The sequence below is a fragment of the Malaclemys terrapin genome, chromosome 7 (assembly GCF_027887155.1).
Source record: "Malaclemys terrapin pileata isolate rMalTer1 chromosome 7, rMalTer1.hap1, whole genome shotgun sequence".
Taxonomy (NCBI): domain Eukaryota; kingdom Metazoa; phylum Chordata; order Testudines; family Emydidae; genus Malaclemys; species Malaclemys terrapin.
In genome coordinates this window covers 11266861-11284546 of record NC_071511.1, presented here as the reverse complement: position 1 = coordinate 11284546, position 17686 = coordinate 11266861, and the positions used below count along the sequence as shown (strand labels likewise).

Here is a 17686-nt window from a genome sequence, read left to right as displayed (position 1 = left end):
AACCAAGTATTGCCATCATTAGACAATCTGGCACCAATTCCCTTTCACCCAACTCCCCGTTCTGTGGATGATGCTCCCACATAATCTGATCCCTCCCCTCGGCCCCCACCCAAGGCAACTACCTCCACCCATCCATGCAGTCAGAGGGCTACAGTAGCTTGTGGCCTTGATATGAGCTGCACCAACCCAACCCTTTTTTATATGCTATACTCCATTTTAATAACCTGGAGTGCTGTACGTGTATGGACGGATTATATAATTCTACTATAAAATGTTGTTCTCTCCAATGGAACAGCACTGTTCAGAGAAGCACTAACCATTGCAAAATCCCACAAACAGTCATATGGGAAGGCTGAAAAATTGGAAGGAGTCATCAGTATATACATAAAAAGCCTGGTTCTGGTGTCACTAATGTTGTAACTCCCACAAAAATCTGTTCTCAGCTTCCCAAGTGAAGTTTATGTTCTTTTTTGGTCGAAAAATTACTTTTTTGTCAAAATGGACATTTCCTTGGAAACGCTTTGATTTTGATGAAATTTTTCATGTTTTCATTGAAAACCCAAAATCTTCTGAAGAAAAAGTGTTGAGCAAAATAAAACCTTTTTCGTTTTCTTATAAATTGTTCTCAGTAACAAATCATGTCCAAGCAAACTCTAGTTGTGCCCCTAAATTTGAGAACCCCTACCTAATCCTGTAACATAATCTGGAGACAATGTCAAAGGGCAAAACATGCTTTGTACCCTCGCCTTTCTACCACCTTGAGAGTTAGGGCTTGTCTACACTTACATTTTATAGCGCTCTAACTTGCTGGCTCAGGGGGGTGAAAAATGACCCTCCTGAGCGCAGCAAGTTTGAGCGCTTTAAAGCGCCAGTGTGGACAGGCTCCGAGCGCTGGGAGCCGCACTTGGAGCTATTCCCCTCGTGGAGGTGGATTACCAGGAGCGCTGGGTGAGCTCTCTCACACTTGGGAGCGCTCCCGTGGCAGCACTTTGAAGTTTCTAGTGTAGATGTAGCCTTACTCCAGAACTATTGCATAAGAACAGCCACACTGGATCAGACCAATGGTCCATGTAGCCCAATATCCTGTCCTCCAACAGAGGACAGGTGCTTCAGAGGGAATGAACAGAACAGGGTAATTATCGAGTGATCCATCTCCTGTCATCCACTCCCAGCTTCTAGCAAGGACACCCAGAATGTGGGGTTGCATCCCTGACCAGCTTGGTCAATAGCCATTGCTGGACTTAGCCTCCATGAACTTATATAGTTCTTTTTAGAACCCCATTATAGTTTTGGCCTTCACAACATCCCCTAGCAATGAGTTCCACATGTTGACTTTGCATTGTGTGAAGTACTTCCTTTTGTTTGTTTTAAACCTGCTGCCTATTAATTTCATTTGGTGATCCCCAGCTCTTGTGTTATTTGAAGGAGTAAATATCACTTTATCCATACCATTCATGACTTTGTAGACCTCTATCACATTCCCCCTTAGTTGCCTCTTTTCCAAGCTGAAAAGTCCCAGTCGTTTTCATTAAAAACCTGTTTCTTTGAGTGATTGTGCCAACAAACATGAAATGCCACATCCTCTCTACCATGAAATAAAAATGTATATTTTTAGTAGTGTCAGATCATTAGCTCCTTAAAAAAATGTTGTTCATGGACACCACAATCATTACATTGACACCTAACTCTCGTGTTTACTGAAATAGAGCCATACAGTGTATTTAACTTCAGATTAGATTTACCAAGAATTCTTAATGTTCTTAATGCATCTGATGTCTATTTTTCATTGCTCTGAAAACCAAGATAAATAGAATAAAATTGCAAGCATTTTTATTAGGTTGCAAGTGAATATTTCATGCCTGCTTGACATTCTGTGCTTCCTTTTATACAACAAACAGTAATTTATACATAGACTTAGCTAACCTTTTATCACTCATGGATCCATTTCAAATTAAATAGTTATTTAGGGAAAAACAAACGTAAATGTAACATATTCCTCCATTACAACATACCAATTAGGGCCTAATCCTTCCATTATTCCATGTAAAAGAATTGCAGGTATAGATCAGATAACTGCATTTGAAAATTAAAATGTTAATTATGAAAGCACAAATGAGCAAACTTTTCTAATATGTAATACAAGCCTGTCTTCTCTGGAGGCTCCTGTCAGGAAGAAAACCTTTTACATTTAACCCAGTTGTTTTAAATTTGTGGTTCCCCCTTCTCATGAAAGCAAGGGAGAACTCTAAATTATTTATGAAGTAAAAAACATGGACCCAGCCCTGGATGTTCACATCTCAATTTAACCCATGTTACTTGCATTTCAAATATCAGGTTTAAAGTGGGAAGTGAAAGATTGAGCTTTTAAACCTCCATAGCATATACGAGCAGTGCTTAATTTGTGCTGGGCTGAGCCCTGGCACTTCTAGGCCTGGCAGTTCATAGCCCCGGCACCTCCGGGCTTGCTGCATCAGTTTACGCTGTTTACATGTCTTTTGTTTTGCAGATTGATCCCAACAGCATTGCTGCGAAAGATGGTCGCCTGCGGGAGGGAGATCGCATTATTCAAGTATGTGTGCAAATCATTCAGAGATGACTTGCCTTCTGCGATGTACTGTAGCCATTTGAATTTACACATCAGATTGCTTCACACACTTTATTTTAGGATTGCTGCAGTGAATCATTCCATTATAGCCTTAATAATTCTGCCCTCCCTTGTAACTTTCCTCCAAAATTTTCCTTTGAGCTACAGTTTTTCAGGTGTAGGGCTTGTCTAGACAGTGCGTCGAGATGGGGTTTAACTGGCCATGCAGACCCCTGGTCCTGTGCACTGAAAGTTCCCTTTAGTGCATGATAGCAGGGTCCACACAGCCAATTAGGGTGCGGCAGGTTAGTGCGTGACTGATTTACAACCCAGCTTACTTCACACTGTCTCTCCATCTAGACACCCTCAGTGTAAACCCTTAAGGGCCAAGTTTTGATAGCCTTGGTCAAGTTGCAGATATAGTGTACTAGCCCAAAGTGTTTTTTATTTTGAAAAGCTGAGTAAAAAATGACTCCTCCAGTTTGAGTTGTGTGGCAATGAAAAGTTAGCCAGTATTCTGCACCTAGCCTCTTTTCCAATAATAGTGCCTTGTTTTCATTCTCTTTAGCCTACCCTCAGGCCTGGTCTACACTAGAATATCTTACCAGCAAAACCTGTTTTTTTTCCAGCACAGCCAGCCATGCATCCATGCTTAATTGTCTCCTACCAAGGAAACCGTCCACTTTTTCCAACAGTTATTCTCCTCTTTGGAACAACATAAGAACCATTCCAGCATAGTTCTTCTGATGCTGTGACAATGTGGACACACAGATACCTGTACCAGCATAAGCAGTCCTCCCACAACACAGCATCTATTTCAGGAGTGATTTATCTGATAGTACTTTAGAACTTCACGGCTCAGGATCATACTGGCTAGAAGTCCACCTCCTTTTTAATTGCCGGCGTGGTCTTCACTGGGAAACTCTATCCCCTTAGCCATATCCAGAGTTATGAAACTATTCTGGTTCCCTGTTGTGATTTACTCATATCTCTCCCCTCCTATCTGGCTCCATTTCTATGACAAGACTCCTTCCATATAGCTACACACACACACACAAAAAAAATATGAAAAATATGGAATAGATGCCAGTCTCAGGTGTTCTCCATCAAAATATCTGCCACAACACGGACATACACGCTCTACTGTTTCAGATTTGTACAGAGATAATATGCAGCATGTCTCATATGAGAATCTCTCTAGCCACGCAGTTCAGTGGAGCCCACCACAATGGAATTTGAGCATCCAAATGGCAACATTTCACTTTTTTCCCCTCATATATTATTTAGATTAATGGCATAGAGGTACAGAACCGAGAAGAAGCTGTGGCACTTCTAACCAGTGAAGAGAGCAAGAATGTCTCCTTACTTGTAGCAAGACCAGAAATCCAGGTACAGAGAGACTACTATATACTTACTGTAAATTGAAAATAGAGAAGCTGAATTCTAGAATAAAGTAATTGGATTTTGAGGTGGTTTCGTTTTCTATTTTAAAAAAAGTAATACACCTCTACCCCGATATAACGCTGTCCTCGGGAGCCAAAAAAAATCTTACTGCGTTATAGGTGAAACCGCGTTATATCGAACTTGCTTTGATCCACTGGAGTGCGCAGCCCCGTTTCCCCCCCCCCCTCCCCCGGAGCGCTGCTTTTCCGCGTTATATCCGAATTCATGTTATATCGGGCCGCGCTATATCGGGGTAGAGGTGTATACGGTTAGACTGGAGACACTCACAACATATGAAATAAGTTCCTGAGAGTTCACTATGACATTTTGCCACACTTAATATTAAGGTTCAATTTATAAAGGGTTAATAAATGATTAATCATGTAACAGATATGAGGAGTACCTGTTACAGATGGCTATAGATACATCAGTAGAAGGTGTTGTGGATAGTTACATGCCATGGTTACAAATAATGTACTGATCTCTATAATACTCTATAGAAATTGATTAACCAGCACTTATTAATCATTTATTGGCCCTTTGTGTCCTATCTATAAATGGAGCCTTTGTGTAAAGTGTGATTGACATTTTGGTCAGGTCTAACCTAGATGGCTTCTCTTCTCAGCTGCAAGACCTAGGTTTGAAACTGAATCCTACCCTGCTTACACTCCAGGGCTGGGATTTGAGTGTCCCACACATTCAGCAGCATTTACTATAATTATTAGTAGTACTAGAGTTGTCCTGTGAATGTGTCCCCCTTGCTCAAAACTGTTGTGATCATGCATGCAGGCGGTGGGGCATGGGTAAGGGTCAGTTTGGAGAATCCACAGCTACCTGAACACTCCGTCAGTTTGGAGAATCCACAGCTACCTGAACACTCCTGCTCTTTCCTTGGAGATGTGGGGGAGGAGGGATAGGGTAGCCACTTTCACATCCCTAGAAAACCGGACATTTCAGTACTTCCAGGGATGACATCTACCAAGCCTGACCACCCAGGTCGAGCAATAGGTTCAAGATTTGAGTATAGAATATATATATATTCTAGCTACGTGCACAAAAACCACCACCCACCTCAGAAGTAAATAACTACCGTATATTTCTAGAAACAGCAGGGAATTTGGTGGGGACAGTAGGGGAGAGGGACTTTTGAGGATAGACAAGGAGAGATTTTTTTTTTTAGAATTGATTTGTATTCTAAACTGAGCAAATAGCACAAATATATTATTGCGGACCAGATCCTGCTACTGGGAATGCAAGCAGCCTCATGCAAAGAAGGGATTGAATCCTAAAAGTTCTCCTTGTGGCAGGTCATTGTTTGCCCTTAGAGTAGCACATAAAAAAGAGCTGCATGTTCATTTCCATGTAGGCATTGTAGTTGTAGCAAGGTTACACCAATGACATTAGAGACAAGGTGGGTGAGGTAATATCTTTTATTGGACCAATTTCTGTTGGTGAAGAGAGACAAGCTTTGGAGCCACACAGAGCTCTGCTTCAGGTCTGGGGAAAGTACTCCCTGGGTCACAGCAAAATGCAAGGTGGAACAGATTGTTTAGCATAAATAGTAAGGAACCATTTAAGGTAGAGTGGCCCATTAACATCTCTGCCATAAGTCAAAAAGAGGGGTTAATGGATTACCGATTGTTGTAATAAGCCATCAATCCAGTGTCTCTGTTCAGTCCACGCTTTTTAGTGTCTCGCAGATTAATCAATTTAAGCTCCCAGGCTTGTCTTTTGAAAGTGTGCAGGGTTCCTTTGAGGATGAGGACTGATAGGCCAGACATAGAGTGATATACAGCAAAGTTGCAGAAAGCAGCTCCCTTGATCTCCTGATAATTTTCCACAAAGAGGGAGCATATATTTATGTCAGTTTTCATCCTTGTGACAATGCTTTTGTGGGTTTTTATTTATTTATTTATTCTCTTTCATGTAGCTGGATGAAGGATGGATGGATGATGACAGAAATGATTTTCTGGATGACTTACACATGGACATGCTAGAGGAACAGCACCACCAGGCAATGCAGTTTACTGCCAGCATGCTTCAGCAGGTAATGCCACTCCATTGTGCAGCCTTGTCAAAACGTCACACACACCCCTTGAGATTCTGATACTGAATTCAACTGAATGAACCAACCACTATTTTTTATGACGATCTAAGCAGAAAGGGGCTCTGCAAAATCTAGTTCCAGGATGATATCTGCAAACTGCATAGAAGACTTCACCTCAATAAGCATATATTTTCAAATCTGCTACTGTTTTTTTCCATTTAAAACATAAGCACAGTTCAAGCGTTTAATAGCCTTCTTCATAGGAATCCACCATTGTGGCTGTGGTCATTGAGGTGAATAGAATTAGATACATGATAGCTTCCAGTCCATCTTGCTAGCTAATTAATAAACATAAATCAGTTCTGGAAAGAACATTCTATGTGTTTGAAAACTTGAATCAGCTTTAATTGTAAGTCAGGTTTAACACACTTGATAGTGACAAAGACAAAGAGTGTCAAGGACAATGATTATCACAGTGGTACCTAGAGTCCCCTGCCAATGTGGGAGCCCTAATGTGCTATTCATTGTACATACTCATAATAAGAAATTATCTCTGCCCAGATGTGCTTACAATCTTAGTGGACAGGAGAGGCAAAAGGTGGGAGAAAGGGAGTATTATTTTATACCTGGGGAACTGAGGCAGCGAACAAGTGACTTACCCAGGATCACACAAAAAGTATGTGGCAGAGCCAAGAATTTAATCCAGATCTCCTGTGCCCCGGCCCAGAACTTTAACCACAAGACCATGTTACTTCCTTGACATACACATGTATAATGCATTTGCAATTATGCTAATTCACATATAATTCCGCAGTTCTCAGCCAGAATTTTCTACAACATTCCATGATCTAAAATTGGGAACAGCTTTTCAAGAGAGTTCTGCTCCCATTTCACCCCCAAAAATAAGAGATCAGATTTTTTAAAAGAGCTCAGCACGTTGGGTCATAGGCGTCACAGTAGGAGCTGCTAAATGCTGAGCAATTTTTAAAATTTGTTCCTAATTTCAGCACCTGAATGGGAGTGGAGATCTTTCGGAAATCTAGCCCCTAGTGTGGATGTTGAGCAATTGAAAATCTGCCACTGAGCTCTGTTGAAAATCTGGTCCATGATATGTTTCCTAAACTCACTGGGGTAATAAGTGAACATGCAATGACTGGTAGATTAAGAAAACTTAGAATGACTCAGGGCTTTTATTATTATTTAAACTCGCAAAGAGTTTGTCTTTAATTTTTCCATTTATACTTTTTTATTTTTTATTTTAGAAGAAGCACGAAGAAGATGGAGGCACCACAGACACTGCCACTATCTTATCGAACCAGCACGAGAAGGACAGCGGTGTGGGACGCACAGATGAGAGCACGCGAAACGATGAAAGCTCAGAGCAGGAGAATAACGCCGATGATCACACCACTTCCTCTAACACTTTAGGAAGCCAGAAGAAGCTGGTGTACAGTCATGACACTCTAGGAAGTGGTGACATGCAGTTCAGCAATGAGTCATTTATCTCAGCCGACTGCACAGACACAGACTTCCTCAGCATCCCGGTGGATGAATGTGAGAGATTCCGTGAACTGCTGGAGCTGAAGTGCCAAGTCAAGTCTGCCAACCCATACAGTCTGTATTATCATAACAGTGCCCTGGATATAAGTAAGAGTGACCACGAAAGCGTTGACAGGGAGCTGGAGATGCTGAACGAGGAGCTGCGGAATATTGAGCTGGAGTGTCTGAATATCGTGAGAGCTCATAAAATGCAACAGCTGAAGGATCAATACCGGGAGCCTTGGATGCTCCATAACAGCGGATTCCGTAACTACAACACAAGCATCGATGCGCGCAGGCACGAGCTCTCAGACATTACAGAGCTCCCTGAGAAATCTGACAAGGACAGCTCGAGTGCGTATAATACAGGCGAGAGCTGTCGCAGCACACCGCTCACGCTGCAGATTTCCCCTGACAATTCACTGCGCAGAACTGCAGAAGGCAGCAGTTGTCAAGGTAATGAGGGGGCAGAGGCATACAATGTCTCCCAGAAGAATTTGCTACCTAGCTCAGAAAGTCACGAATCCGGCTCTGCTAAATATCTCTCGTCACCTAAAGATCCAGACCTTGGCAAGCAACTGGAAAGCAAAGAACGAAAAGCCAGTGATGGAAGCAAAAGCCCAGCTCAGAAACTGGCTGGCTCCTACATCTCTCCATATCATCACTCTCCCTATAAACACGCTCATATCCCAGCCCACGCTCAGCACTATCAGAGCTACATGCAGCTGATTCAACAGAAATCAGCCGTGGAATATGCACAGAGCCAAATGAGCCTAGTGAGCATGTGCAAAGACTTTAATTCTTCAAGCCAAAGTGAACCCAGGATGGAATGGAAAGTCAAGGTCAGGAGTGATGGAACCCGCTACATCACAAAGAGGCCAGTCAGGGACAGGCTGCTGAGAGAACGTGCCATAAAGATTAAGGAAGAGCGCAGTGGTATGACGACAGATGACGACGCTATAAGCGAGATGAAGATGGGCCGCTATTGGAGCAAGGAGGAACGGAAGCAGCATTTGGTGAAAGCGAAGGAGCAGAAGAGGCGGCGTGAGTTTATGATGCAGAGCAGGTTAGATTGTTTAAAGGAACAGCAAGGTGCAGACGAAAAGAAAGAGATGAACATCATTGAACTGAGCCACAAAAAAATGATGAAGAAAAGGAATAAAAAAATCTTTGATAATTGGATGACAATCCAAGAACTCTTAACCCATGGCACAAAGTCCCCCGATGGCACAAGAGTGTACAATTCCTTCCTGTCAGTGACTACTGTATAATCACCATTGCTGAATTATGTACATAAAACACTACCATTGGGGTAGAAATCCCTGCCTCGTTCAATGTGGCAAGTTTTTTTGTATATAAGATACAGTCATCAACTTTATAATTAAAGTACTGAATTCTACAACTTTGGGTGCCAACATTCTTTATTGGAAAGTGGAGACAGAACCCGCCCATCCCTTTTGAAGGCAATATTAATGCAACTTTTTGGAATACTGATTGTACTTTTTTACTCATTACCTTTTACATCAAGTGTTTAAATATCAGAAAACATATTAACCATACTTAAGCAGATAATTTGTTTAAACTGTATTCATATAAAAGGTTACACATGCTTTTCTTTGCCTAAAAACACAAAAGCAACTGCAAATATGTATTTTTATGAAAGCATATTTTGTGATATTACTTTGCTGTTGTGCACTTCTGCACACACTGCTGTTTATCAATATTTAGCTCAAGGTTAATCGCAAAAGTATTGAACTCCTGATAGAGTCATTCTCCTGTAATATTTAACATTTATCAAACCAGCAGGCTTTAGAGTTATGATCAGCATTTAAACATTTTTCTTTTTAAAGGTATCTAAAGGAAATATATAGGTTTCAGCTGAAAGGCCTGAGGCAAAATACACTACACTGCAGCTTTAAAGGATTTTAAAGCATGTTTGCAAGTGTTGCAACCTGTTGAAAGAATGTGCATGTACAGCTAAGTTGTTTACACAAAACAGTTTGTGTAATTTGAAATGCCCATTGTAGTAACTGTTTGCTTTGTAGATTTGAATGTACTGAATTATAAAAGCAGTTTCATGAAATCATTAGTTACAAACATTAACAAGTAAATAAATTATTGTTTTATATTTCATATGTTTTGATTTTTTTCTTTAACCCAAAGTCTTATTCAAGTTATATTGTTTAGAGTAAGCCTTTGCTTAGAGGACAGTAGAAGAGTCCTTTGGTAGAGGACCAATTGGACAAACTACAACACTAGATTCTAAATCATCATGACAAAAATGCACTACGGACGTTTTACCTTCTTTATACTAGTCAACCACTGTTGATTTCTGTGGATAAGTTCAGTCCACATACTAGGACTGCAATCAGAAAACACAAATTTAAATGTTATTTCAGCTGATATAGAGCATTTATTAAAGGGAAAAAAGAAATAGGGCTTGGAATTTTGGTTTTTTGCTTTGTTTTTTATTTTCTTGTTCTTTATGATGTATAAAGATGGCCTGAAAATTGTGTGTGGGTTCCTCCTCCACTCAAAAAAAAATTGGGTGTTTTTTTTTTCCTAATTTTTTTTCTGATTGTTATTGGAAATTGAGGTCTGGTCTAGGCTGGAATACTCTACAAATATTAGCAATCTAGTGAAATGATGACATCAAATTTGCTAAGAGAGGAAACAGGGAAAATGAGTAGGAAAGGGAATTGTAGGCTATTCAAATCTGTTTTGTTAACAATTATTTAAGTGCAATGACAAATTAATATTTTGGATAAAGGACCCTCAAATGGTAGATTAAGTTTCACTGAACACATCTTTCCTCCAAAGCAACTAGAAAAGAACCAACTTTACATTCCTGATATTTTAAAGGGGGGAAAGAGCGTGGGCAGAGGAGCTAAGAAACCTTTCAAGGCCTATTTTGTCCATTATCAGGAATCAAACGACATGTACAAGTCCATTTTTTTAACACTTTGAAAGTCACCTTGAAATGCAATAGTAAATATATATCTGCTGTACCCCTCAGCAAGCTACCATAAATATTAGGAAACAGATCCTCACTTATTATAAATTGTCATAGTTCCATTAAAGTCAAGAGAGCTATGACAATTTACACTAAAGGTCTGCCCCAAGGCTTCACCCTAGATGTTTCAAACCATTACCACCCTAGTAGCTACACAGTAGAAGAAATAACATATGATTTTTACAACACTGTGCCCTCAGCAGAAGATTCCTACACTCCATCACTGACTTCAGGCTGCACTAATTTGACTTCTCAAAGAGAACCCAGGGAATTATAGACAGTCAGCCTAACTTTGGTACCAGGAAAAATACTGGGACAAATTATTAAATAATCAATTTGTAAGCACCTGGAGGATAATAGGGTTATAAGGAACTGCCAACATGGATTTGTCAAGAACGAATTATACCAAACAAACCTCATTTCCTTCTTTGACGGGTTACTGGCCTAGTGGATAGGGGAAAACAGTAGATGTGATATATCTTGATTTTAGTAAGGCCCTTTACACCGTTCCACATGACAGTCTCATAAGCAAACTAGGGAATTGTTGTCTAGATAAAATTACTATAAGGTAGGTGCAAAACTGGTTGAAAGACTATACTCAAAGAGTAATTATCAATGGTTTGCAATCAAACTGTGAGGGTATATTTAGTGGGGCACGCCACAGGGGTCAATCCTGGGTTTGGTACTGTTCAGTATTTTCATTGATAATTTGGATAATGGAGTGGACAGTAGGCTTATAAAATTTGCAGATAATTCCAAACTAGGAAGGATTGCAAGCACTTTGGAGGGCAGGATTAGAATTGAGAATGACCTAGAAAAATTGGAGAATTGGTCTGAAATCAACAAGATGAAATTCAGTAAAGACAAGTACAAATTATTGCACTTAGGAAGGAAAAATCAAATGCATAACTACAAGATGGGGAATAACTGGCTAGGCAGTAGTACTGCTGAAAAGGATCTGGGGGTTATAGTGGATCACAAATTGAATGAGTACCAACAGTATGATGCAGTTGCAAAAAAAGCAAATATCATTCTGAGGTGTATTAATAGGAGTATTGTTAAGTGAACATGGGAAGTAATTGTCCAACTCTATTCAGCACTGATAAAGCCTCAGCTGGAGTACCGTGTCCAATTCTGGGCACCACACTTTAGGAAAGAGGTGGATAAATTGGAAAAAGTCCAGAGGAGAGCAACGAAAATGATAAAAGGTTTAGAAAACCTGACCTATGAGGAAAGGCTAAAAAAACAGGCATATTTAGTCCTGGGAAAATAAGATCAAGGAGGGACCAGACAACGGTCTTCAAATACATTAAGGGCTGTTATAAAGAGGACAATAATCAATTGTTCTCCATGTCCACTAAAGGTGGGACGAGTAGTAATGGGCTTAATCTGCAACAAGGGAGATTTAGGTTAGATATTAGGAAAAGCTTTCTAACTAACTAGTGTGACGGGTTGGATTACAGAAACCCCCTTGGGAGCTGCCATCCAATATGCAAAGACTACCCCTGCTTCTGTTTTCCCTGCCAGCTCAGGACTCCAGCACCCTGTCTTGCTGAGTCAGACACTCCCGTCTGGCTCCAGACACAGACCCAGGGTCTGAATCACTTGTCCCAAAGCTGCAAGTTTACCTGAAAACAGCTCACAGACATGTGCTTGTCTTTAGCACTCAGATACCCAACTCCCAATGGGGTCTAAACCCAGATAAATCTGTTTTACCCTGCATAAAGCTTATGCAGGGCAAACTCATAAATTGTTCGCCCTCTATAACACTGATAGAGAGATATGCACAGTTGTTTGCTCCCCCAGGTATTAATAAATACATACTCTGAGTAAGTTACTAAATAAAAAGTGATTTTATTAAATACAGATAGTAGGATTTAAGTGGTTCCAAGTAGTAACAGACAGAACAAAGTAAGTCACCAAGCAAAATAAAATAAAATGCGCAAATCTATGTCTAATCAAACTAAATACAGATAATCTCACCCTCAGAGATGCTTTAGTAAGTTTTTTTTCAGACTGGACACCTTCTAGGCCTGGGCACAATTCTTTCCCCTGGTACAGCTCTTGTTGCAGCTGAGGTGATAGCTAGGGGATTCTTCATGATGGCTCCTCTCTCCCCTTGTTCTCTTCCACCCCTTTATATATCTTTTGCATAAGGCGGGAACCCTTTGTCCCTCTGGGTTTCCACCCCCCGTCACTGGAAAAGCACCAGGTTAAAGATGGATTCCAGTTCAGGTGACATGATCACATGTCACTGCAAGACTTCATTACTCACTTGCCAGCACACACATATAGAGGAAGACTCAGAGGTAAATACAGCCATCTGCAGACAATGGGAGTCATCAAGATTCCAAACCATCCTTAATGGCCCACACTTTACATAATTACAATAGGCCCTCAGAGTTATGTTTTATATTTCTAGTTTTAGATACAAGAGTAGTACATTTCTACAAATAGGATGATCACACTCAGTAGATTATGAGCTTTGTAATGATACTTTACAAGAGACCTTTTGCATGAAGCATATCCCAGTTACATTATATTCACTTATATTTTTATAAAACCATATAGACTGCACAACGTCACAGGTAGTTAACCACTGGAATCGTCATTCAAGTGAGGTTGTAGAATCCCCATCATTTGAGGATTTTAAGAACAGGTTAGACCAGGGGTCGGCAACGTTTGGCACACGGCTCACCAGGGTAAGCACCCTAGCGGACCGGGCCAGTTTATTTACCTGCTGATGCGGCAGGTTCAGCTGATTGCAGCCCCCACTGGCCGCGGTTCGCCGTCCTGGGCCAATGGGGGCGGCGAGAAGCGGCGTGGGCGAGGGATGTGCTGGCCGCAGCTTCCCACCACCCCCATTGGGCCGCGATCGGCCGAACCTGCCGCGTCAGCAGGTAAATAAACTGGCCCCGCCCGCCAGGATGCTTACCCTGGCGAGCCGCGTGCCAAACGTTGCCGACCCGTGGGTTAGACAAATACCTGTCAGGGATGGTCTTGGTTTACTTGATCCTGCCTCAGCACAGGGGGTTGGACTTAATGACCTCTTGAGGTCCCTTCTATCCCTCCATTTCTATGATTCTACATTAACCCACCTATAACAACATCAACTATATTGCCTCTTGTAAAATTTAGAGCTCTAGGTAGAAGAGCAAAGCTATAAGCCATGCACAAAAAGATACTAAAACCTGATTTTTTCTTCTATAAACACATTCTCAGTACCAATGTGTGTGTCATCAAAGTGCAATTCTTGAATGGGACCTGAAATGATGTTATGGCGGAAAAAATGAAATTGAGATACTTCCCATAAATAAAATGATCCTTTAGAACAACATTCTCACATGGTTCCTTTTGTCCTCAGTTACACAAGTGCCAAGTATTATAATATGTAATATTGACAGAACAGCAGGAAACATTATTTTGTGTTTGGAAGAAAAGATTGAAATATAGAAATAATAAATGATTCCAAAGCATGAAAAATGCAAGTTACTCACTCTAAGATTCTTAAATCAAATTGTTTGCTACAGATTTCCTCTGTCACCAATGCCTTTCTTGGATACTTTTATTAGTAAACACAAGTCATGGTTTCTAACATTTTAAAATCACATTTACCTATTAGTACTATAATTTATATACTGATTGCAAGCCACAAAAAGAGCAAAAATCAAATTTTCCTATTAGAATCTGTAGTCATCCAGCACATCTCTGCCAAATTTATCCAAACTATGGATTCTGCAGCTCTTTAGATTTTGATTTCTCAGCTAGTTTACTTATGAAAATGTTTATTAACACCAAGGCCTTCTCAAAGTAGTTACTGTAATCGTGTAAGGTGATTTCAGTCTTTTGTATTGCTTGGAACAGGAATATTGGGGATTACCATACTATTATACCAATGTTGACCTCATTTACACAGGAGAAAAATGAGATCAGAATTCAATCCATTTTGCATACAGGAAATAATGTTTTCAGCTAAGATCTTCCCGGGAATCACATGAAATTGTATAAGACATTTGAATATAACCTGACTCACCACTCTGGTTCCTGAAACACATTGATTCCCACAAGAAAATCCATGGGCAGGGATGGAATATCAGAAGATGTTTTCTACCCACACGCAGGTTGTCCCTAAATTCCAAGGGAAGGCATCTTGGCAGGCCCTCTATGAACTGTGAAGTGGCATTCCAAGCTAAGTGGACAAGGGAAATGATCCACATGTTCTTGTGCACACAAGAATGATAGCAATGACAAACAGCCCCTTCTTGTCAGCACAGGCTGTTCATACTCCTGGCAGAAGTAATCTCTGCAGCAGAGATGTGCCACTTCAACTAGTGAGGCTGACAAGCTGAGTGAAAAGGTAGAATTCTTTCTGGATAAAATTTGTAAAATTCTAACAATTCTTCATTTTGCCCGTTTCGCTTATGCAAAATCCACCTGTATGAATTCTGAGTATATCCAAATTATTGCCAAATCCCGCCTCCCCCCCTCCAAAAAAAATGCTTTTTAAAAAGTATTAAGATTGGAAGTGTGTATTATTATTGGTTTCAGGGTAGCAGCCGTGTTAGTCTGTATCCTCAAAAAGAACAGGAGTACTTGTGGCACCTTAGAGACTAACAAATTTATTAGAGCATAAGCTTTCGTGGGCTACAACCCACTTCTTCGGATGCATATAGAGTGAAACATATATTGAGGAGAAATATATACACACATACATACCCTCAATACATAGCAGTGGCCATCAGCTAACACTCTCTCTTCCCCATCCAAAAAAAAAAAAATCACATGTACTTCAGAAATATCCTTCACCTATAAAAAAAAATCTTCAAACATTCAAGATGTTGAGAAATGGATAAACTTTCTTCACGCACTGATTTACACTGGTCGGCCAACCTTAAATTTTGTTCCTCGTTTTCTTTCTACAGGTGGATATATACTGTTGATTTTTAGTTTTAGTTTGATTAGCTTATTTTCCCTAGGATTTTAGTCCCAAGGTATGTCACAATTCTACACCTTGTCTCAGCATGGTGGCTTGGAAGAGAAGACGTTTTAAATTTTATATTATTTTTATGAATAAAGATGGAAGGAGTGATCTGTTTAGTAAGAAAAAAGACCCTCTGTGGAATTGAGCACGTGGGGAGCCAGGAGTATGCTTCTTGTTTATCCCAGAAATCTACACAAAAGTGGCTGTATTAATTTTTCTACATCTGCCCTAGTCCCTCCTCCCTTGACACTGGGCAACAGCATGCACTTGATTATAACCCAGGGTTCAAAGCAAGGCTGGAGCCCAGAGGAAGCATGGAAGTGCAGAACCTCAGTATGGAAGGGGCCTACTCCCTTTACATGGAGAAGCAATGCTGCTGTTCTAACAAAACAAATTGGGAGACTCCACCAAGAGGAAATTCAAGGAAATTCAAGCCCTCAAATGGCTTTTTTAGTAGGAGGGACTGATTATTCCTGCCGTACACACCCACCCCTACAGTTTGCCATGGTGGCATTGTACCATTGTTGGGACAGACCAATGAAAGCTAACATATTGGACCAAATTCTCTTCCCATGTATACCCCATGCAGCCCCAACGACTTTAAAGGGAACTGCCGGAAGTTTGACACCATGATTATTTTTATTTTAAACATGTCGGACCAAATTCTGCATGAACTCATGCTCTATGAAGCCCCATTTAAGCAGGGAACAGCACCTGGCCACAATATAAAGGATGATGTATAACAATGCAAGATATTTATTTGAAAACAGGGTTTGAATCAGCATGGAATCACCCAGATCAGATGCACATTGAAATGGAAAAGCCCTGAACCAAACCTAACAGCGTTTTGTTGTTGTTGTTGTTTTTAAATTAAAACAAGAGATCTTGCACATTAAAGATCACAAATAAGATGAGGTAGGACTACATATCGCCTAGGGACTACTGGTTGGAGAACTAATTAGGATTATAAACTGAAAGTATGTAAATTAACCAAAATATAATTATCTGCTAGTGGCCTTCGGAAATAGGTTACAGGATACTTGTTAGCAAAATTGCTCTAATGCCTGGAAGCCATATAAAGCAAGCCATAAGCAATTTAAACTCCTCTTCTTTATTTTGTTTTCAATGGTTTTCAACACAGTCCTTGTATTAAGGATTTATTTGGAACATAAACTAATTAGAAAGAAGTCAGGAAACAAAGGTAAGACACCAGAATTGTCACAGCAGATGCTGTAACTCAATGCAGAGGTCCTTGTACATGATTAAATTCCTCATTGCACCCAAACAAAAACAAAAAATTCTGCTTGGGGTTCCATCATGGTTGGATTTTAATTCCCTAGCAGGCATTTTTTCTTAGGCTTCCAATCAGAGTTAATCCTAATGAGGGGTGATGTTTCTAGTTGAAGACAAATTCCCAGGAATACAGAGTTTAGCTTTCATTAGCTAACAATTACAAAGGTGTGTTCATCTTTTAAAAGGAAACATGCGGAACTAATGGCACTTTAAAGAAATGTGTCTATCAGGATGCAGAGTAGCACTGGAGTAGCACTTGTCTCTGCCTTGTGATCCTTGCTTCAGCCATTTTCTACGAGATGGGCAGCTCCGTGTACTGATGAAGCTGTACAATCAATACATCAATGCAGAACTTCTGTGGGTCATGGTGTAGAGGACAGCTGGTGATTGTGATGTTGGGCCCCTTATGCATGGGCCTACCCCAAAGCCCACTGGTGTCAATGGAAAGACTCCCATTGACTTCAGTGGGTTTAGGAGCAGGCCCCATGAGACAAGGACAGATATTGTTATGGGAAGGTGTTTGATGTGGCATCAGTAGAGCGTTCACATCTCGCAGCTGTAAAGGAGTGAGGCAAGTACAACAATGCAGTCGTTTTTTATGTTGGTTCTGAGGCAAACTCCACGTTCCCTCCAAGCTAGCCTTTGCCAGGGGCTGAATGAGCTCATCATCCAATAAGGCATTGCTGGAATGCCAGGTAGCAGAATTTGCTGACCAAGTGGATGGGTGTGTTGTCAGTTGTGACAATGGGATCATGGTGGTCTGGTGCTGGCTAGTACCTGACCTCC

General features: G+C 40.7%; 1 protein-coding gene across 1 annotated transcript in view; it reads left to right on the top strand.

Moving 5' to 3' along the window:
• PDZRN3 (PDZ domain containing ring finger 3) overlaps positions 1-9746 on the top strand; it is a 202725-nt gene extending 192979 nt beyond the window's left edge. The window contains exons 7-10 of the mRNA XM_054035301.1: positions 2507-2569; positions 3872-3973; positions 5958-6074; positions 7337-9746. Of these exons, the coding sequence (XP_053891276.1) occupies positions 2507-2569; positions 3872-3973; positions 5958-6074; positions 7337-8884 (1830 nt within the window). The 3' untranslated portion in view covers positions 8885-9746. The remainder of the gene's footprint in view (positions 1-2506; positions 2570-3871; positions 3974-5957; positions 6075-7336) is intronic.
• The last annotated feature ends 7940 nt before the right edge of the window (positions 9747-17686 follow it).